Genomic DNA, 21323 nt, shown 5'->3' with positions numbered 1-21323 from the left:
TCCCTTGCTCCCTTCCCCTCACCTAAGTAGTGGGTCCTTACGTCCTGTTGACCGTCGCTGCACAGTCTCTCATATGGCCCTCATCCTTGGAGTCCACTGGCCCCATCACAGACTGGGCCGTGCTCGCCCTCCCTGAATGGGGGTATCAATCTTTCTGCCTTCAAGTCTTTTTCCCTCCAGCTAATCTTTCCGTCTGCAGCCAGTTCACTTCCTTAAAAACAGCTCTGGTACTGGCGTCCCCTCCTAAAAATATTTTCTGGCTCCTATCACCAGCCACCTTAACTGTCATTCTCTGTCCCCCACTTCATACCTGTACCCACCCACCCCCACCATGCACCCTGGGATCTCTGCACTATAGTGCTCTGCATATGAGGTCTGCCTGACTGGGGTCTCTCCCATGACCCCATCCGCTGTTTTTCCAAGGCCCCACAATCTTTCTCCTCACTGTTTCTCCTCTCCTCTCCGCCTTCCACTGTAATCTGTGTTACTAATATAATCATCTGTGTCCATATCTGTTACCTGGATGTTACGCTCATTCAGGGCAAGGATTTATCTTGTGTTTAATTGTGTTTCTTTTTCTGGGTCCTAGCTAGCATCATTGCTGGTACAAATCACTCCCTCAAAAGAAATTACTAAATCATTTGAATAAATTACTGATGGCACCACTTCAAGATTTCCAGTCTCCTGCCAGAGTCTCCCCTCCTTGGGATAACTGTATCTACCTCTCGTGGCCCTAGTTACTTTTTATTCTGAATTACTGCTTTTAAATAAATATCTTATTTTCTCCTTTGGACAATAATTTCTGTAAGGGCAGCATTTATATCAGATTATTTTTGGATACCCAATGCTACGCCTATAGCAGGCCCTCAGTAACTATCTAAGTGAATGAATGATATGAGCAATACATAATGCCACTTTGCTTTAAAAAAAACAAAAAACAAACAGCAATTACACCAGAGTGTGTCCTGTAAAATAGTGGAGTGTTGGAGTTAGAAGGGACCCGAAGATTATTTGTTCATCCTTTCCCCTCATGCACTTCAGCATTTAGTCATGGGTATGATGGGTGAAAAAGTGGGGAACTTGAGATTGCATGGGCCTGCTTTCTTTACCGCTGGACTTCATCAAGATGGGGATATGTAGGTTTTGACAAATTTTTTTAACTGGGGACAGGTGTTTTGTTTTATCTTCCCTCCCCCCCCCCAAAAAAAAAAAAATCTCAGTAGCAGTTTCTAAAACCTCTGTCTCATGGAACACAGTTGGGAAAATACTAATTTGGTTCAACCCCCAAATCTCAAGAGAGGCGCTATCTTTTTTTTTTTTTTTTAAATATATTCCATTGATCTCTCACAGAGAGGGAGAGGGATAGAGAGTCAGAAACATCGATGAGAGAGAAACATTGACCAGCTGCCTCCTGCACACCCCCCACTGGGGATGCGCCTGCAACCAAGGCACATGCCCCTAACTGGAATCGAACCTGGGACCCTTCAGTCCGCAGGCTGACGCTCCATCCACTGAGTCAAACCAGTCAGGGCGAGAGGCACTATTTTGTGTTAAGGTTATACAACAGATTGGTGGCAAATCCAGTGTCTTTTTCTATGCTTTCTCAGACTTCATGTACTTTCTATTCTCCCCATTAGCATCCTCTGTCAGTCATCATGGTGCCACCAGAATGGATATGGATATAGTCATGACATGATTGCCTTTCCGCTGTAGGCACACATGCCAGGATATGCACTCCTATCACAGAGAGTGGCTGAGCAAGATTTTTTATCTTTCTTTCAGACCGACTGGCCAGAAGGCTACCAACTTTCAAGTGCTATGAACTTCCGCTGGCCCCAGTGTGTACCCAATAACTTAAAGACCCTGATTCCTAATGCTAGCAGCGAAGCAATTCAGCTCCTGAGAGACCTGCTTCAGTGGGATCCCAAGAAACGGCCAACAGCTAGTCAGGTTTTCTTCCATCTTCTTCTGTGGGATGCATTTCTTATGAAGTTCATATCTAACTCTGAAAGAGTTCTGTAATCTCATAGGAAGTACTTTATTTGGTATTATGGGTAAAAAAAATAGTATAGAATACCACTATTGGTGTAGCTATATTAATAAAAGTGTAATATGCTAATTAGACCAAACGACCTTCTGGACGTCCTCCCGAAGAAAGCCATGGTGGCAGAGGCCAACAGAGGCGGAGTGTAATATGCTAATTAGACCAAACGACCTTCTGGACGTCCTCCCGAAGAAAGCCATGGTGGCAGAGGCCAAGACAGAGGCGGTTAGGGGTGATCAGGCAAGCAGTAGAGCAGTTAGGAGCATCAGGCCTGCAGGGGAGGGCAGTTAGGGGCGATCAGGCTGGCAGGGGAAGGCAGTTAGGTGCATCAGGCCGGCAGGCAGGTGAGCGGTTAGGAGCCAGCTGTCCCTGTGAAATCGGGCCTAAACCAGCAGTCGGACATCCCTTGAGAAGTCCCAGATTGGAGAGGGTGCAGGCTGGTCTGAGGGACACCCCCCTCCCATGCACAAATTTCATGCACCGGGCCTCTAGTTATATATAAGAACTTAAAATAGTTTGAAACTTGTAAAGTTAAAGTAGTCAAGGTTTAAACAACATAGTTGCTTTGGAATGAGGAAATGGGCCCAGAAAAGTGAAGTATTCTATTTAAGACATATAGGAAATAATAAGTTACAAAGCTAGGAGCTCTATTGAGCCAGAATACTTTTCAGAAGTAGCAAGGGTAATAGCAGTGTAACTGGCTGCTTTAGTGAGATAATTTTAAGCTCATACATTCACAATAATACTTTAGATAAGAAAAGTCACAAGGGGTGTTACAGATTCAAGGTGCTGGCAAACATAGGTTTGTGAGTATGAGAAATAGAGTTTATTCTTTTACATTATTTATTAATTATTGTATTATTTTCCATGCAAACAACTATAAACCTACTTTTGCCCCACCCTATAGTTGGTTTGGGCTAAGAAATTGCAGTAAACTGGTCAATGGAATGTAGCCCTGTGAGTTGATGATGCTAACCTGCTCACTAGACTTTTCTCCTGAAGCAGCCATATGTGTCGTTCCAGGCGCTCCGATATCCTTACTTCCAGATTGGGCATCCCCTGGGCAGCACCACACAGAGCCTTCAGGACTCCGGAAAACCACAGAAGGACATCCTGGAAAAGGCAGGCCTGCCGCCTCATATTAAGCCAGTCCCTCCTGCCCAGCCCCCGACCAAGCCACACACGCGGATTTCTTCGAGACAGCATCAAGCCAGCCAGCCCCCTCAGCATCTCATGTACCCCTACAAAGCAGAGGCGTCCAGGACAGATCACCCGAGCCATCTGCCGGAGGACAAGCCAAGCCCCTTACTCTTCCCGTCCCTCCACGCCAAGAATCCTCCAGCGGTAAGCTGTGAAATTCACTAGTGCGCCTCCTGTCTGGCCTGTTCCTCTTCTACTAGTACCTCACTTACTGTGTGACCTGTTTTCCTTTTCAGCATGTAGAGTGTAACTGTGATAAACGTACCTTTGTAATATCGTGGACTTGTGAAAACAGCTTTGGCCTTGGCGTTAAAGGGCTAAGTTGAATGGCTCTGTGTACATGACCCCGCCTCTCTGCTCCTCATTTCCTCTGTGTAAAATAGAGATAGTAACATCTGCCTGAAAGAGTTCTTTTGAGCACTAAATGAGTTAATACTTGAAAGAGTTTAAATGAATACCTGACACCTGAGAGGAGCTTAATAAATATTAGTTATTGATGCTAATCCCTGTGGACTCAGTTTCCTCATCTGTAACAGAAAATCATTACATCTGTCTTGCCCACCAGACAGGGCTGTTCATGAGGATCAAAGTTCCTGATGCTTGTGCAGATGTTTTTGTTTTTTTTTTAATATATTTTTATTAATTTCAGAGTGGAAGGGAGAAGGAGAGAGAGATAAAAACATCAATGATGAGAGAGAACCATTGATCAGCTGCCTCCTACATGCCCCACACTGGGGACTGAGCCCAAAACACGGGGATGTGCCCTGATCGGGAATTGAACCATGACCTCCTGGTTTATAAGTCAACACTAAGCCACTGAGCCACACTGGCTGGGCAGTGCAGATGTTTTGAAAGTCACCAAGTGCCGTACGAATATTTGTAGGTTGTTATTCCATTGATGGGCTCATATGCTGGGCTGTTAATTGAGCCCAGATCTTTCTTCTCCTCTTGGGCTGGGGTTCAAAAGGAATCAACGGGTGTTAGATTTAATCAAATGATAACCTGGCCAAGGGAGTCTAGTTGCCAGTAGCTTTTTAATGCTGTCTGAGAGTCTGATTTCCTATCATCTTTATGCAAAAGTAACACTTTCTGTCAACTAGTATTCCTTCACTAGCACTGGCTCCCAGGCAGCACCATGTACGATACTGCGTGAGGTTACAGGGTGGCGTCTCTAGACAGTTTGTTTTACCAGTCCAGGACTTGAAGGCAGCGGTAGTTGGAAATTTCCTGTTATAACTAATTCAGTAGTTAAATTATGTCCAAGTCTATCAAGAAGGCAAAGAAGGCATTATTTGTATTGTTTTCTGTAAGAGGGTGGGATGACTGACACTATATTCTTTATATCGTTATTTATAACACTATAAATCATGTTAACTGTTTGAGATGAGGCCTGAATGAGAACCAACCATCTTCCTAGTATGGGAGAAGTCCCTTAAATTTTTTTTTTTTAAATCCTTTTCATATACGACGAGTGTCTCCATAGGATGAACATTGATGTACTCTGTGCAGGGTAGGCGAGAGACAAGGGTCTGGATATGCGCTGCCCCTGTTGCCCTTTCAGATGAGCAGTGCATATTAGGGAACTAGAGGCCAATGCATGAAATTCGTGCAAGAGTAGGCCTTCCTTCCCCCAGTTGTCGGCACTGGCCTCCCTCTGGCACCTGGGACCCAGGTTTCCCAGAAGGTCATCCGGAAGGACGTCCAGAACAATGTCCGGTCTAATTAGCATACTATGCTTTTATTATTATAGATGCTATGCCCCAGGATCCTCCTTTTTATGACCAAGAAAGTTCGGAATGGGGAATACCTGTGGGTGAGCTCCATTAATGCCAAGTATTGCTTTTTCCCCCTCTCCTTGTGAACACAGAAAATCCTCGCTGGGCTGGAGCACAAAAACGGTGAGATCAAGCCAAAGAGTAGGAGAAGGTGGGGTCTTGTTTCCAGGTCGACAAAGGACTCCGATGACTGGGCTGACTTGGATGACTTGGATTTCAGTCCCTCCCTCACCAGGATTGACCTGAAAAACAAGAAGAGACAGAGCGACGAGACTCTCTGCAGGCAAGTGTGCGCTTCTGTCTGTAAAGGACTGGATCTGGGGTTTGCGAGGGACCCTTACCCATCTGGCAATGCTTTCTCTCGAGCGTGACCTGAGCCATGTTCTCTCGATTCAGATTTGAGAGTGTTTTGGACCTGAAGCCCTCTGAGCCCATGGGGACAGGAAACAGCGCCCCGACCCAGACTTCGTATCAGAGGCGAGACACGCCGACCCTGAGATCCTCGGCCAAGCAGCACTACTTGAAGCACTCCCGATACTTGCCGGGTAATAGAAACAGCTCCCTTTTCTCTGACCGTTGAAAAGAAACCATTTCCCTGGAATCCCATGTTCACAGAGGTTCTGTTTTGGAAGGCACTTGGGGCTTCTCTTCAGAACTGGTGGGAACATCATAAAAATAGTTGCTGGAGCCCAGGCCTCATATTTATAGTTTTTATAGTTGCCTAAGATAAGAAATTTGGTAGCGGATACTGGGTCCAGCCCCCAGGGAGGGAAGAACTGGTAAGAGCCAGGCAGCATGCCTGAGGTCTCTCCCCTCTCCACCCCTCATCCTCCCACCCCCCGCAACCCCCTCCGCAGTGCCTGACACAAGTGGGGATGCAGGCATCTAGAGGGAAAGTGGTTTGGCTTGAGGTTAAGGTCACGGCAGCCTTGGGCATTAGGGAGTCGGTGAGGGTTGTTGGTACAGACTGGAGCCATCAGCGTGGGATGACGAAGTGGTGTAGGTCAGGTGAGACGGTGGGATCTTGGGGGACAGAGGCAGAAAGAGGAGGGAAGGGATGCAGAGGTTGGGACTTTGGAGCGGGGGTGGAGAGGAACTTAGATGACTGATAGGCGGTGGCCTGCGAAGGGGACACATAGGAATGTCCAGGAGCACTGAAGCCCAGGACAGCACCAGAGGGCGTCAAACATAGGCCATGGGACAGAGCTGTTGGTAACAGAGGTTTCAGACACCCCTGCCAGGCCACATACCAGAGAGGCAACATACTAAACCCAAAGACAGCATCTTTCCTTTTCACAGTCCATTTTTGCTGAGATTCTTGAGCCATAGAAACTTTTAGGCAAACTGGGTTCTGCATTAATTTTATCTCTGAAGTCTGGTGCATATTTTGAAAACATTTCTTCCCTGTTAGGAATAAACATAAGGAATGGCATCCTCCCGACTCCGGGCAAGGACTTTATTCCATCTAACCCGTGGTCCAGTTCTGGTTTGTCAGGAAAGTCTTCAGGGACGGTGTCAGTCATCAGCAAGATAAATTCAGGTGAGTAATAATTATTAACTCCCAAATGGCAAGAAGCAAATTTCTCTGGATGTGGCAGAGTGGGAACGGAGACAAGGGTACCAATTGTGGGACAACGGGGGCCTTTGCTACGCAAACCCCGGGCCTCTCTTCCTGGCCGGTGCTCCTGTCTCTCAGCAGCAGGACCTGGGGACCCAGCCCACTCACGGGTCTACCTCCAGGAGTATCTGGTGAGAAAAGCATAGTCGTTCTTGGCTCCTGGAAAAAACAAAACAAAACTTGACAGAGTCTGACCCTCTATGGGGCACGACCTCGAAAGTCAGCTCCAGCTTGTCCCCTCTGCTTGATTACCCAGCCCCTGCCAGGCCAACAAGACTTCCGGTTGAAGATAGTTTGGGTGGCCCTCCCATTCTTTGTAAATAAGTAAAAGACGTTTCCTGAGCTGTGCAGGCTGACTAACCCTGTTCCCAGCCGGCCAGTTTCCCACATGCCCGTCCCTCACACGGCAGCCCTGCTCTGTGCTGCTCCCCCTCCTCATTCCAAGTAAACGTTTGGGCTGCACTTCTCCTGCCTTCATTCATTCCATGTGCATGTATTTCAAGGAATACAAAAAAGAAGAAGAAAATAATATAGCAATGTCCCATTCCCGCTGTGAGCTTACCAAGTCAAACATGGCCAATAGACCTCAAGGCCATGTCTAGGCCTTCCCTCCCTCTCTCTCTGTCTCTCCCTCACCCAACTCCCCCCTGATTCAGGTATTTTTTCTATGCTTTTTAAAATATAAATACATGAAGCACATAGTATGGTTTTGCATGTTTTAAAATGTATATGCCTATAATCCTGGATCTCCACTTCACTCATTTTAATAATTATATTATGTATGTAGCAATTACACATATATAGAATGTATGTCATATCATATATCATATTACATATACAATATATATAACCATACGATACCATCATTTATTACTAGACCATATTTACTTAGCCCTTCTCTTCTTGATGAACATGTAAGTTGTTGATGGTTTTTGCTATTAGAAAGCGTGCTGAAATGGGCCTTGCTGTGCACCTGTGTGGGGTTTCTCTGGATGTGATATAAACATGCTAGGTTGAAGGGTGTGCTCATCTTCGACTTTGCAGATATTGCCAGATGGCTCTCCGGCAGGGTGTGGGAGTTGTGCCGCATCCTTGATGCCTCGTGGTACTGTCGAGACTAAAATTTGAGCTAATGTGATGGGTGTGAAATAGCATTTTTTGTGGCTTAAACTTGCATGTCCTGTTCACTAATGAGGTTGAGCATCTTGTGTTTATTGACTACATTTTTTCCCTTTTGTGACTTTATCTGTTCAAGTTCTCCTCTCCTTTTTCTTCATATCGGTCTATTCACCAAAAAATGCAAAATCTGCTCCAGCTGACCACCACAGCTCCTCAGACAGGCATTCCAACCATGCTTCCTGCTCTGCTCTGAGCGATGGCCAAGGATGCTCTGTGTTGCTCCATGGCCAAGGATGCTCTGTGTTGGGGAGACATAGAGCAGTTCTACTACTCAGTAATTCTTTTCTTAATGGCTAGAACTTCCATTGTATAATGGCCATAATAACATTCTTCATCATTCCATGTGTAGCTTTACACCTTCATAATAAGGCTTATAGATATTCATTCCCCCATTCAAGGCAAGTGGAATGCCTTGCTATATGTAAGGCATTCATTCCACTAATATCCTAGAATACTAAGATGAGTAGCTATAGTTCTGGCCCTTAAAGTACTCTCAAGATGGAAATGGCATTATAAATGAATGTATTTAATATCTATCTAATAATAGACAAACAGGGTAATTGACCATACCTTCGCTATGCTTCCCATGGGCTAATCAGCAAGATATGCAAATTAACCACCAACAAAGTAGGCAGTTAATTTGCATACATAGGCGAGAAGTGGAGGAGTGAAGACTGAAGGCGGCTCTGGCTGGAGCAGCACGGGCTGGAAGGCGGCTCCGGCCAGAGCGAAAGCCTGGGTCCCGGGTGCCGGAGGAAAACCGGTGCCGGCAGCCAGGGGGAGGGAAGGTGTATTGCATGAATCTTTTCGTGCAACAAGCCTCTAGTATTTTAATAATGGTTAATTGTTCTGATTACAGACAAGAATACTTAGTATAGAATTACTTATAATAGCTAAATAATTAACATAACCCTTGTGTTGATGAATAAGAAAGTGGTTAAATGTATTATGGTTTAGCCATATTCTAGAATTTGCATATACTGACATGCAATGATCATTGTGTTATATTATTATGAAGTGGAAAAAGCATGTTTCAGAACAGGCTAAACTGATTATACCAAAAGAAAGAAAATTCCAAATTTCCCTTTTCTCATACAAACCACCCACCCTCCATTTGGGTGTAGGCTATAGGAGCAGCGTGCCCCCCACCCCCACCCCACAACCCCCATCTTTCTGACAGTGCGGTGTGCTGGAATGCTTTGATCAGAATATGTTTTTATTATAATTCTTCCCCCTCCAAAAATAAAAACCTAATTCTTTATTGTTCTGTACTACTGTCCTTTAACCCTGTCATGTGCCCATGACTTTGTAGTAATGAACTTTTGTTTTTGCAAATCAGTTGGTTCCGGCTCTACAAGTTCTAGTGGACTGACTGGAAACTATATCCCTTCCTTTCTGAAAAAAGAAGTTGGTTCTGCTGTGCAGAGGGTACACTTGGCACCTATTCCAGACCCTTCCCCTGGTAAGTTCCATTGTGGATTATTCATGAATTGATTCAACAAATAGTTATTGAACAACGGCTTTGTCGTTGCAGGCATGGATAGGCATGTTGTAGGTCTAGGATCCCCAAGCGAAGGGGACAGACAGAACTCCCTGTCCTTGTGGACTTATACTCTATAGACAATAAGAGGACCAGATAAGATGCTTATAAGTGTTGAGGGGAAAATAGAGCGGGCAGGAAGTAGAGATTAAGGGAGTTCGAGGGTGGGGTGCAGATTGCAATTTTAGATAGGATAACCAAAGAAGACCTCATTGCGAAGAAGGTGAGTGAGCAACTGGGCAATATAGTTGAGACTGTTCCAGACATGGGATTCTGAGGTGTGTGCGCTTTAAAAAAATATATATGTTTTTATTGATTTCAGAGAGGAAAGGAGAGGGAGAGAGAAACATCAGTGATGAGAGAGTCACTGATTGGCTGCCTCCTGCAAGTCCCACACTGAAGATCTAGCCTGCAACCTGGGCATGTGCCCTGACTGGGAATCGAACTGTGACCTTCTTGTTCATAAGTTGATGCTCAAACACTGAGCCACGCTGGTTTGGCACAGGTGTGTGGGACAGGCCTGGCATATTCAGCGAATAGCAAGGAGACAGTACAGGGGTGGCATGAGTGAGAGGAGGGGAGTAGGAAGAGAGGGGGACAGAGAGATGAGAAGACACCGCATGCTATGAGGCCCTGCAGCTACCATGTGCACTTTGCCATTGACTCTGAGCGACATGGGAGCCGCTGGAAGGTTCTGAGCAGGGGAGTGAGGTGATTTGATATGCATCTTCCATGCTCACTCAAGAGCTGGCTGTCACTAGACTGAAAGGATAGAGCAAGATTGGAGGCAGCAACACTGATTGACAGGCTAATTATCCAGGCAGGGGATGGTGCTGGCCTGAGCGGGGGTGCTAGTGGTTGGGTTGGGCCAGATTCTGGGTATATTTGGAAGGTAGAGCCAGTAAGATTTGCTGACAAATTACAAGTGGAATTTGAGAACAAGAGAGGAGTCAGGATTGACATTTGTATTTTTGGCCTGACACTATAGAATTAGGTGGTCTTTAACGGAGAGAGGGAAGACTCTGAGCAGGAGGCAAAGTGCTCCTCTTGAATTCTCCTTTTCTCATATTTTTTGTTACTGAGATGCATTTACCTGCACCTGTTTGCATGGGTCCCCTACCAATCAGGCTCACCTGTCTCTTTCACTGCAGGTTATTCTTCCTTGAAGGCTGTGAGACCTCATCCTGGACGGCCTTTCTTCCACACCCAGCCTAGGAGCACTCCTGGGCTGATCCCACGGCCTCCGGCTGCCCAGCCAGTGCACGGCCGGACCGACTGGGCTTCCAAGTACGCCCCTCGGCGATGACAGTCGGGATCCCTTCCGTGGGGGAAAGCAGGACCCTGTCCCTCTGCCAACTGGCGTTCTCCCTGCAAGAAACTTTCAGATGGTATAAAAGCAAACACACGCTTTATAGTTGTTCTTCTGAACTAAGACATTTCAATATTCTTTTTTAAAGTTCTTTTCTTAAATATTGATTTGTACAAAATTATTTTATTCTAATACTGGGTCCCATTATTTTCTTAAACAGCAGCATTTTGTACATATGGATTATGTTTTAGTGTTTTATACAGTCAACTTTGTAACAAACTTTTTAAAGATTAATTGATTTTCTTTTGGGGTTCCAGATAATATTTTATACAGATTTTTAAAAATGTAATAATATTGATGCAGTATTGCAACAGGGGTGCAATTTAAAGCTACATGACAGAGGGTTATTTACTCAACGCGTGCAGATATTTGTGAAGTGGTTAAATTTTAAATGTGGCACATGGGGTACCTCAGGCTTCCTTGGACTGACTTCAGCACTAGAAAATGGTCTTTTCAATGTCACGTTATTGGTTTGATCTTTTGAGATCGCTGTGCTGTTCTGAAAGTACTGTTATGTAATTAACTCATTTGGTTTGGTGTTTGTTCCCCAGCTGAAAGAACTCTAAGTAAATATTTTTTGAAATTTTTGTAACACCCTTTATTGTGGTTGGAGATAGCCAAATGAACCCAGGCATTATCATGCTATGCCATTCCATTCTATTTCTTCCATTTTAAAAATCAAATTGTATCAGTACCACAAAAGGGAAGCTTTTCTTAGCCACAAGATTCTCAACATAAAGGTGAATACAGTCAATTAAATTGATATCCCTACCAAGATGCACGACCAAAAAGCTAAGTTTTGACACAGCAGATTTTTTATGATAATAACTGATAGGATTTTGCATTCAGCTCAGTTCTCCAGGCCTGGCTGGGAACACACTACAAATAATCTCCTCTCCTAGCCGAAATCTCAGGGCACCTTGGGAAGCAGAAAAGATTGGTGGCAGAGGAAGCCACAGTTACCATGACACTAGTGTCAGAGTGTGCCACATTTGAACTTTGACCTCTTAACCCTTGTGTAGTTTCTTCCAACAGTGAGAACTCTATTGGTTGGCAGTGGCTGTTCCACTGAGAGGAATGTTTACAGCAATTTTGAAAATGACAAAGCTAGTTTGGAGACAGAAAAAGACAAGAGGTCCACTCTCATCCATCTCTGTAGGACACATTTGCTTCCACTCATGGTTGCCTGACAGGCAAGAGGGAAGGGCACCTCCAGAGAATGTATTATAATCTCAATAGTGTATAGACTCATTCTCCCAGGGCTCAAGTGCTCTCATGTGGTTCCAGGTTCCAGGATATAGCAAGCTGAACCATAGGAAAGTGTCATTTTTGTAGGTTAAAATGAATATTGGCACTTCGATATGGTTCAGCCTAATAAGTTGGGGAATTACCACTTCAGTGTGTTAATAATACGTTGCAGCCTGACCTGAACCAATTACACCGTGGCTCCCAAAAAGCGCTAACCTAAAGTCGGGAGTCATTTCTGCTTTGGAGAATCTGGCTCAAAAACATACTTGACCAAGCGCTAGGATCCTAGGGCCGGGAGAAAAGCACATAATGGATGTGGACTTAATAGGTAATATTTTCCTGTTAACAAACTGGCGGCAGAGCTTCAGAAAATAAATATGTATGTGTAAGCACAACTTGAACCTGAATTCATTTCTGTATTATATTCTCAACTCATTCTCGAAAGCAACAGAAAATGTGTTTTCAGAGACAAGTCCTTTACTGAGGTTAATATTTATTTCCCTTTCTGTATTATGTATACAGAGTAAGTTAATCTGTAACCTTCCTCAGCTTGCTGGAAAGCTGGGTTTAAATTGTAAATACCCTGTAGAAAGCAAATGGATTGTGAATACCATATTCTTGAAACTCTAGCTTATGCTAAGGTCATTACATTTTTTTTAAATTGAAAAACTAGTTACCTGGTTAATACACATTATAAAGTGTTTTTTCTAATAATTTTTAGGGCCCTAGCTGGTTTGGCTCAGTGGATAGAGCCTTGGAGTGAAGGGTCCTGGGTTCAATTTCTATCAAGGGCATGCACCTCAGTTACAGGCTCAATTCCCCATGTGGGAGGCAACCAATCGTTGTGTGTCTCTCTCTCTGTCTCTCCCCTTCCACTCTCTCAAAAAATCAATAGAAAAATATCCTCAGGTGAGGATGAACAAAAATTTTAAAAAATAATATTTTTGTAGGGTCCAAATTCAGAAAAATATTTCACTTTTCTTCCTCTTCCCCTTTCCTTTATTTATCTGAAAACAACTTCCTTTGGGAAGCTAAACACGTTTAATCATATGAAAGTCAAGAAACAGATTTTCAGTTGAGAAAACTAGAAAACTGGAAAAAACTGTAAAGTCTAAAGAACTAGCAAAATCCTATAAAGTACTCCCCCTTGCCCTGAAATGGGTAAAGGACAAATTGTGTATACAAGCTGTTTACTATAGAAGGAAATAGTGACCTTTTTTTTTTTTTAGTGAAAAAAAATATGCTACCTGTGCATGTATTTTTCACTTACTGTTGAATTATAAAGCGTACTGCAAGACACCCAGAGGAATGACAAGTGTAACTACCCTCCATTACTATACCTCGTTTCCAGTCAGAAAGCTTCCCAGGACGTCGGGCAGCGGTACAGGGACGGCTGTTCTTTTGGGCCCAAAGGTTCAGTGACAGGTGTGCCCAGGGTCTACATGTGAACTGCACAGGCACAAAAGTTATCTGGTGGGATTGTTCATTTCACAATAAGATCTCATTCATTGCGAAGCCCTCACCCAGCTCATGTATGATAGGGTTTAAATAGGAAGAAAATAGATTTTCAAACAAGTTTTAAGACACATTTCACCCAAAGGACTAACTAACATCTATATCATCTGGGATTCTCAAGGACTGAGTACAATCAAGCCAACACATGTAAAAACCAACAATTCCTGTTTGTCAAGAATTGACAAGATTTTGTCAAGAACTTTTGTTTTCCAGTACAGATCCCAGTACTGCTGGAGTTCATGGGCACCGTATTTCCTCATGAAGTAGCATTTCCCTTCCATCAAGCCATTGGTTTGTGCCATTTAGGAGAGAAAAAGAAAGTAGGCTGTATGTTTCAGCTCAGTGTATGACCAAAAGCAATATATGTGACATACTAATTATATATCATTTAAAGCATACTGTAGCAACTTGTTTGTTTAATATATGTGGTTATTTTTTAGAATTATTTTCACACTTTTCAACCAAAGTACTGTATTTTGTATAATTTATTGTGAGGACCTTCTCACAGAAACCATTAAGAAGACAGACTGGAAGCAAATACCACATTCATCTGTATTATTGGTTTCTTATAGACACTGTGCTAATGTGAATTTAAAATGACCTGAATAAGTAAATAGTCTTCTGATCTCAAATATCTGGGCAGTGGTAGAAATTTTAATCACCTGATTTGATTACAAGGGAGTAACTAAGAATATATTTATTTATAAAGCGAATATTCATAATGATGAGAAGAAGAAAACCACTTATGAAAGCCCCTCTGAAATAAAAATGTTGCTTTTTGAATAGTTCATCCTAAGGTGTTTTAAAATGTTAATTTTACATTTATAAAATTCTGCTCCAAATAAAGTTATGGTTTAAGAAAAATTGATTTGAGTGTTCTGTTTTTGCTTTCATGTTCTTTCATCAACAGATAACATTAGTATATTTTATAACTTTTTCTTAATACTTGTACATTGGGAGTATATACTTAGAGCAGCAGTATGAAGAGTTATCCTGCAATGTGGAAGGTTTTATGTTTGTTTTTAATTTAGCTTTTAGTAAGCTAGATGACTAGAGATATTAAAAACAAGCACAGGCCAAAACTTCCTGTTTCTGATTTCATCGTGGTTAATACCTACCTTGTATGTTTTTAGCTTTCACAGTGCACTCGTGTGTACAATATAAACCTTCAAAAGAAAATCCACAGGAAATTCATTTCCCAAACATTCTTCGAATCCGCAACGGAATTTTGTAGGAATGTGATTTACCAATCAGACTTGTATTGGTGAATCCCTAAACATGCCCCCTCATGATCAGAACACCACTGACTGACTGTGTAATCGTCAGCATTTGTCTGACCTCTTGGCAAGGGTGCCCCTTCAGAAGCCCTGCAGACTCTAGCTCTCAGCCATGCTTCCTCTGCAAAAACCTGCTGTAGGATTCGGTCTGACTCTAGCCATCTATAAACATGGCTGAATTTAAGCCAATTGTTTCCCTTTTCATGGAGAGTTGACATATCAAGCTTCTCCTAAACTATAATTTAAAGCTCCTGATTTTTATTAAGGCAATTTTACATGCTACTGAGTAGGTAGTTGAAGGTTTAAAGACGATTTCCCAGAGCCTCTGAAAATGTATCTGGTTGGTAGGTGGACACCAAGAATAAGACAGGGTGACTCAAAGAGTCTCCGAGAAGAAAATGTTTTCAGGAGCTTCCAAAGAAGAAAATGCCCTAAGGGTACCTATTGTAGAATGGCGGAATTACTTTAATAGGACTTGTTTTTCCCCTGCCCTCCCGCCCCCTGCCGCCCCAACAGGACTTTTTATTTCTCCACAAGGCTGTGCAATTAATAGAGTCCAATGATACTGCCTTAGTTTCTCTTTCAGGTAAACAAGATTGCTAATATGATGTGAGCCCTATGTTATTAGGTTGGAATATGAACTTGTCATTTTTGTAGGTTAGAAAAAAAATAGTAAAGTATCAGCAATATGATGTGGTTCAACCAATTAGATATAAGGGAATGAAGATAAATGAGATTTTAAAAAGTTAAAATAATGCTTGTGCTATCTAGTTCAATTAAAGTGAATCCGTGTAGAAAGGTGGGTTAGAAAAAAATGAGTCAAGAATGATCACTTGGAGAGGGTAAAGGTGGGGGATGGAAGATATCTGTAATATTATCAACAATAAAAATGTATATTTTTTTAAAAAAGTGAATGGTCACTTTCAGCAGGGCTGGAAAATGGGGCTTCCTACCTATGTTTGAGTGAGTAATCTGTGTTAGGTCGGAATTAGGAAGATGAAATTGAACATACTTATATCTGAAAGTGACTTTTCTGACTCTTAGGCTGCCAGCTATTCTTGATTTGCTTTATTTCTTGTTTAGCGTGCTTTCTCTAGATAAGCTCACCCTTTTGCTGCCAGTTTTGATCCATGCCAGTCCTTCCTTCTCAGTCACCACTGGCCTATACAATTGTCTAGTGGACATTACCAATTGGATGGCTCATAGGAATGAAAGTCAAATATGCTCATTGTTTCCCTCACCAGGCTTATGGAGCTAGGAGCCAAGGCATCCTTCATTCAGTAAATATTCCTACTCTGTGTTCAGCATTATTCTAGGAGCAAGATATACTAGTATCAAATCTAGAGGCAACAAAATAAAAATATATATCAGATGACAATAAATGTGATGAAAAATAGGCAAAGGAAGTGGAAAAGGAAATGTGTTTTTGTATGTTGGGGGTGTCATTTTAAATTTTTTTCTTTCTCCCTTCCCCAACTCATCCATCATATTTTACACCTCCTTAATATCTCACCTTTTCTTCAAAACTCGAATTCTACTTAAATTCACACATTTCTGGGTGAAAATAATAATCAAAAACATCTAGTCAACACAAAAACAAAAAGGATAGGTAACTTTAAATTTCGCACATAACTTTAAATTTCGCACATATTCTGTAATGGAACGAAAATTAAAAATTAACTTTTGCTGAAATTAGAAAAGGAAGGCAGACTGCCACGTGCAGCGCCTCATTTGGATGTGTCTGGAGTCTTGGAAGCTTGACTACCCTACGTTCTCCTACAAATGGACCTTGAGAGCTTGTTTGGAGGTTCTAGCAGGGGAGCGCAGCTACTCGTATACCCTTGACCGAAGACCGGTCCTCTCCTCGGGGGGGAAGGTCGTCCTCTTCGACCGAGCGCGCAGCTTCGGGAGGGACGCACATGGATCGGTGAGGGAGGAGGGGGACACCCGCCTAGCCAGCCAGATCAGCCGAATCAACCCTGGCGATCAATGGGGTGACAGATGTCGCAGCCAGATCGCCCTCACATCCGAAAGTAGTGGCTGCGCACGGGCTATATAAACCTGGCGAGAGTTTTGGCTTTACACATAGGACGAGATTTTTGCCCTACCAAAGCTGTAGTAAGAATTATTCATTAAAGTTCAAATCTAAATAACACTGTAAAGCACAGTTAATCTCTCAAAATGCTAAAATTAATGTTAAAACTGGCTTGAACTTGAGCTGTTTTGTATTATCCAGAATGCCTTGCAGATGGGTGGGAGCATGCTAAACATTGCCTTTTCGATTGGTGAAATCTTCCCGGAGCCTCGCCCACCGGTAGCGCCTCCTCCCAGCCAGCTGGTCCCGCCCCGCTGCTGGCTGCGCGCAGTGCGCTTTGTGCTACTCCGGGTGCTGGTAGCGGGCTCCAGGTCTGTGTCCCTCCTGTCGCCCCCACCCGTCTTTTCCCTTCTTTTTGTTTATCCTTCTCTCTATTCTCTCGGCTCCGAACTCGATTATTCCACCATCCATCCCTCAATCCCCCAGCCCTTCTCTTGTCTCCCTCCCCCCTCTTGTCCTTCCCGCCCCGCCTTCGTCTTGGTAGACGTGGGCCCCTGACTGCAGTTGGGGTCACCCTTGGCTCAGTGTGCGTATTTTTATTAACTAGCTCTGGGGGGTCTGAATCCATTGACGAAAGAAACTGGGCTCGGATCCTCCCCGGGCGGGGCGGGGTGGCCGCCGTGGCCCAGTCTGGGCCGAGCGGGCACGCGGGATACCCGAGTCCAGCCTGGGTGGCCTGGGCGCACTCGATGGGGCCAGGGCTCCCCTCCCAGCGGGGGCGGGGGAGGTGCTGGACCCGGGGCAGCTACCGCAGGCGTGACGATGGACGCACATGTTGCAATGCTCGGCCTGTCCACCTTCCAGTTTCTGTGATAATCAAATATGATGTTGCGTGTGAAAGTACGACTTCTTTGCAGACGTGCCAGTGGGTGTAGAATTCTCGGCGACCCTCCGCGTCTGGCCTCTGCGGGCCGAATTAGGGAAAATCTTAAGATTTTCAAGCTCAAAGTATAAGATGATTTGAATCTGTGAAATACGGTGTTAGCACAGATGTCTTGGCCACCAATGGCCCCAGCTTCCCAAGATTCAAACAAGACATCCTAGAAACAATATGAGAGCCGAGGTATTTTGTTTTGTTTTAAGGTTTTAAAATGGTGGAAGGTTTTAATGAGTGAGGGGAAAGGGAAACGCAGTAAAAATAAGCCAGTTTCCTGTGCCCCGGTTGTGAATACCCATTGAGCCCCCAGCACCGGGTTGAGGACACGAATGAGATGCTGCGTGTGTTTTTCAGAAAGCCTGAAAGACTGCCATGGCCGAGAAGAAGCCCAAGCTCCACTACCCCAACGGGAGAGGCCGGATGGAAACCGTGCGATGGGTTTTGGCTGCCGCTGGAGTCGAGGTACCTTCCATGCTGTTTCTTCACAGATTTGTCTTACACCTTTGAGACTTTAGAGCAGGACATACACGGGGGAGGCCTGAGGTAGTTCTCTCCCTCAGAGGATTCCTTCCTTTCCATCTTTTTCCCCCTGTATAAATGGTAGGTAGTGGATGGGTTTCTATTTTGCTTTTACTTAATCATTGGCTTCTGATCTACCGCCAATAAATATTTATTAGTAAGGAGAAAAGGAATGAACCTGACATTTGCCAACGACTCCCAGATTTTTGTTAATTATATGAGGTCCCGGGAAATTTCTTGTCTGCACAGTGTTTTTGTTCTGTTCTTTTAGCTTCTTACAGGAATTTTCAGGTAGGAACAAAGGCAGAGAGGACATTGCCATGAATTCTATGTACCATTCACCCAGCCTCAAGAATTGGTTAACTTTATTTGGTGATTACCAAAGGGATAAGGGGGTTAGGAGTGGTACAATAAAATAAAGGGGGAAATAAATGGTGACGGATGGAGACTTGACTTCAAGTGGTGAACACACAATATAATATACAGATGATGTATTATACAGTTGTACACCTGAAACCTATATAATTTTATCAACCAATGTCACCCCAATAAATCCAATAAAAATTTTTTTAAAAATCATCAACTTTATGCTAACTTGTTTTATCTACCTCTTCTCCTCCCTTGTTTTTCGGGAGTATTTTAAAGTAAAATCTAAGCATCGTGTCACATCATCAGTTTTTACCTCTAAAAGAGGAGGATTTTAAAACATGACCACAATACCATTATCACACCTTACAAAACTAACAATTCTTTATTATTATCTAGTACCAAGCCTCATTGTCTCAAACTGGTCTTTTTTTTATAGTTAGTTTATTCCAGTCTGGATCTTAATCAGGCCCACACATTGCATTTGGTTCTATTTCCTTCGGTATTTTAAAAATCTTTAGCAGTTTCCTCTGCATTTAAAAAAATGAACTATTTGGGAGAAATTTTAGATTTATAGCAGGTATAAAGACAGTGCTGAGCTTTCCCCTATAACCATCACTCAGGTTCCCTTACTGATAACATCTTACATAACCACGACACGACTAAGGAACCAGCACTGATGCATGACTAAACTACAGACTACTCGAATTTAGTTAGTGTTTCCACTAATGTCCTTTTTACTGTTCCAGGATCCAGCATTGTATTGAGTCATATGTTTTCTTAGTCTCCTTCCACCTGTGACAGTTTCTCCATCTTTCCTTTATTTTATGACCTTGACAGTTTTGAAAAGAATTGGTCAGGTTTTTTGGAGAACCCTCCAGTTTGATACCCAAACTGGATGTCTGATATTTTTCTCATGATTAGACTGGGGTTCAGGGGAAGAACAGCCCAGAGACGAAGTGCCCTTTCCATTGCATCACGTTAGGGGTTACACAGTATTAACATGATTTCTCACTGGTGCTGGTAGCCTTGGCCACTTGCTGAAGGAGGTTCTGCCAGCTCCCTTGTAAAGTGGTCGTTCCCCCTCTTTTCTTGAGAAGTGCGTCATTTTTAGCCCACACTCAAAGGGTGGGAATTAAGCTCCTCTTCCTGGGAGTATCTACATTTAGAATTCTTATGTAAGGGAGTTTGTCTTTTCCCTCCACTTAATTATTTATTCAGTCATTTATTAATATCAGCATGAACTTAAGAATATTTATTTTTTCACTTTGGGTTATCATCCAGTAATATTTTACATTGTTGCACAAATTGTCCCAGCTTTGGCCATTGGGACTTAGCCCCACTCCCTTTTCTTTTTTCCTCCCCCTTCATCAGTTTCTTACTTTCTGACAACAGGATGCTCCAGGCTCTTATATTTTCCTAGCCCTGGCCCTAGAACCAGGTTTTTCTCCAAGGAGCTCTGGTCCCTTTTATTTGAAAACTAGAGGCCCAGTGCATGAAATTCATGCACCGGTAGGGTCCCTAGCGGCTGCTGGCCAGAGTCTCCCTCCCTCCCTTCCCCCTAACCCCCACTGCTGCCTGCCACTGCTGGCTAGGGTGGGGCCGGCCAGGGGGAGGGGCCGAGGGCAGTTGGCCAGCCGGCCCCATCCCCTGGTCGACCTCCTGGTTGAACTCCCGGTCAAGGGGACACTTTGCATATTAGGCTTTTATTATATAGGATGGTATTAACAGCCAAGATCTGGTTGTTAAGTATCTTCATTTGTTTCATGCCATTTATTTGTGGAAGAACTGCCCTGTAAAATCACCCCCATTCTGTATTTAGCGGACTTACCCTCATTTTACCATGTTCCTCTTATTTTTTGTATTTCCTGCAAATGGCTAGTTGGATCCAGAGCTGTGATCAAATCCAGGCTCTTTTTTTTCTTTCCATATTTATGTGTGTGTTTTTTCCCCCTGCCAGACTCCAACAGAAGGACACTGTGGACATATTTCTGTTGTACGCCATCAGGGAGCATGATGTCTGACTGTCTCCTTTCAACCATGCAGAGCTTGATCAGTGTGTTCCAGTGGCGTCAGCCTGATCCACACATTATGAAGTTCCCCCCTTACCCATTCAGATAGTGGTTTTAGCAGCTGTTGATCTTCACCATTGCTGGGGATTACAAAATGACGATTTTTCTATTTCATTTCACCTGAATTTATTAACATGGTTGTCTTATAAAGAGAATTTTCTCACTCGTTAATGATTTAGTTACTTCCAAGTGCAGCTCATATAGGAAAGGCAAGATAAATGCTTGATTCGGTCTCCATCAATTTTCAGAATAATGAACTGTTACCCTGGCAACCTCCAAAGATGACAAATAAAGGTCCTTGAGTTTGGGGTTTTGGCTTCTTTGTACACCATTATAACTCTCACACTGTGTCTTACAGTTTTCTAAATTAGTTGATATCAGTTTTATATACAACTAGTAGCCAGGTGCACGAAATTCTTACACATTAAAAGGAAATTAATTGCCCTAACCGGTTTGGCTCAGTGGATAGAGCATCGGCCTGCAGACTCAAGGGTCCCAGGTTTGATTCTGGTCAAGGGCATGTACCTCAGTTGCAGACACATCCCCAGTGGGGAGTGTGCAGGAGGCAGCTGATCAATGTTTCTCTCTCATCGATGTTTCTAACTATCCCTCTCCCTTCCTCTCTGTAA

The 21323-nt window shown here is 43.5% G+C and overlaps 2 protein-coding genes across 3 annotated transcripts in view; both read left to right on the top strand.

Moving 5' to 3' along the window:
* Positions 1-12234, top strand: part of ICK (intestinal cell (MAK-like) kinase) — a 30776-nt gene extending 18542 nt beyond the window's left edge. Inside the window, exons 7-13 of the mRNA XM_006763191.1 lie at positions 1783-1950; positions 3068-3388; positions 5112-5302; positions 5416-5564; positions 6431-6559; positions 9156-9278; positions 10508-12234. Of these exons, the coding sequence (XP_006763254.1) occupies positions 1783-1950; positions 3068-3388; positions 5112-5302; positions 5416-5564; positions 6431-6559; positions 9156-9278; positions 10508-10662 (1236 nt within the window). The 3' untranslated portion in view covers positions 10663-12234. The remainder of the gene's footprint in view (positions 1-1782; positions 1951-3067; positions 3389-5111; positions 5303-5415; positions 5565-6430; positions 6560-9155; positions 9279-10507) is intronic.
* A 4850-nt stretch (positions 12235-17084) lies between these two features.
* Positions 17085-21323, top strand: part of LOC102761111 (glutathione S-transferase A4) — an 18413-nt gene continuing 14174 nt past the window's right edge. The window contains exons 1-2 of one of the 2 annotated variants that reach the window (XM_006763189.2): positions 17085-17171; positions 18092-18199. In XM_006763189.2, the coding sequence (XP_006763252.1) occupies positions 18110-18199 (90 nt within the window). In that variant the 5' untranslated portion in view covers positions 17085-17171; positions 18092-18109. Of the gene's footprint in view, positions 17172-17717; positions 17924-18091; positions 18200-21323 lie in introns of those variants that run through there. The other variant, XM_015563562.1, reaches the window with a different exon arrangement.

The sequence above is a fragment of the Myotis davidii genome, unplaced genomic scaffold (genome assembly GCF_000327345.1).
Source record: "Myotis davidii unplaced genomic scaffold, ASM32734v1 scaffold1497, whole genome shotgun sequence".
NCBI classification, from domain to species: Eukaryota; Metazoa; Chordata; class Mammalia; order Chiroptera; family Vespertilionidae; genus Myotis; species Myotis davidii.
The sequence above is the reverse complement of the archived record's forward strand: the minus strand, read 5'-3'. Positions and strand labels throughout refer to the sequence as shown.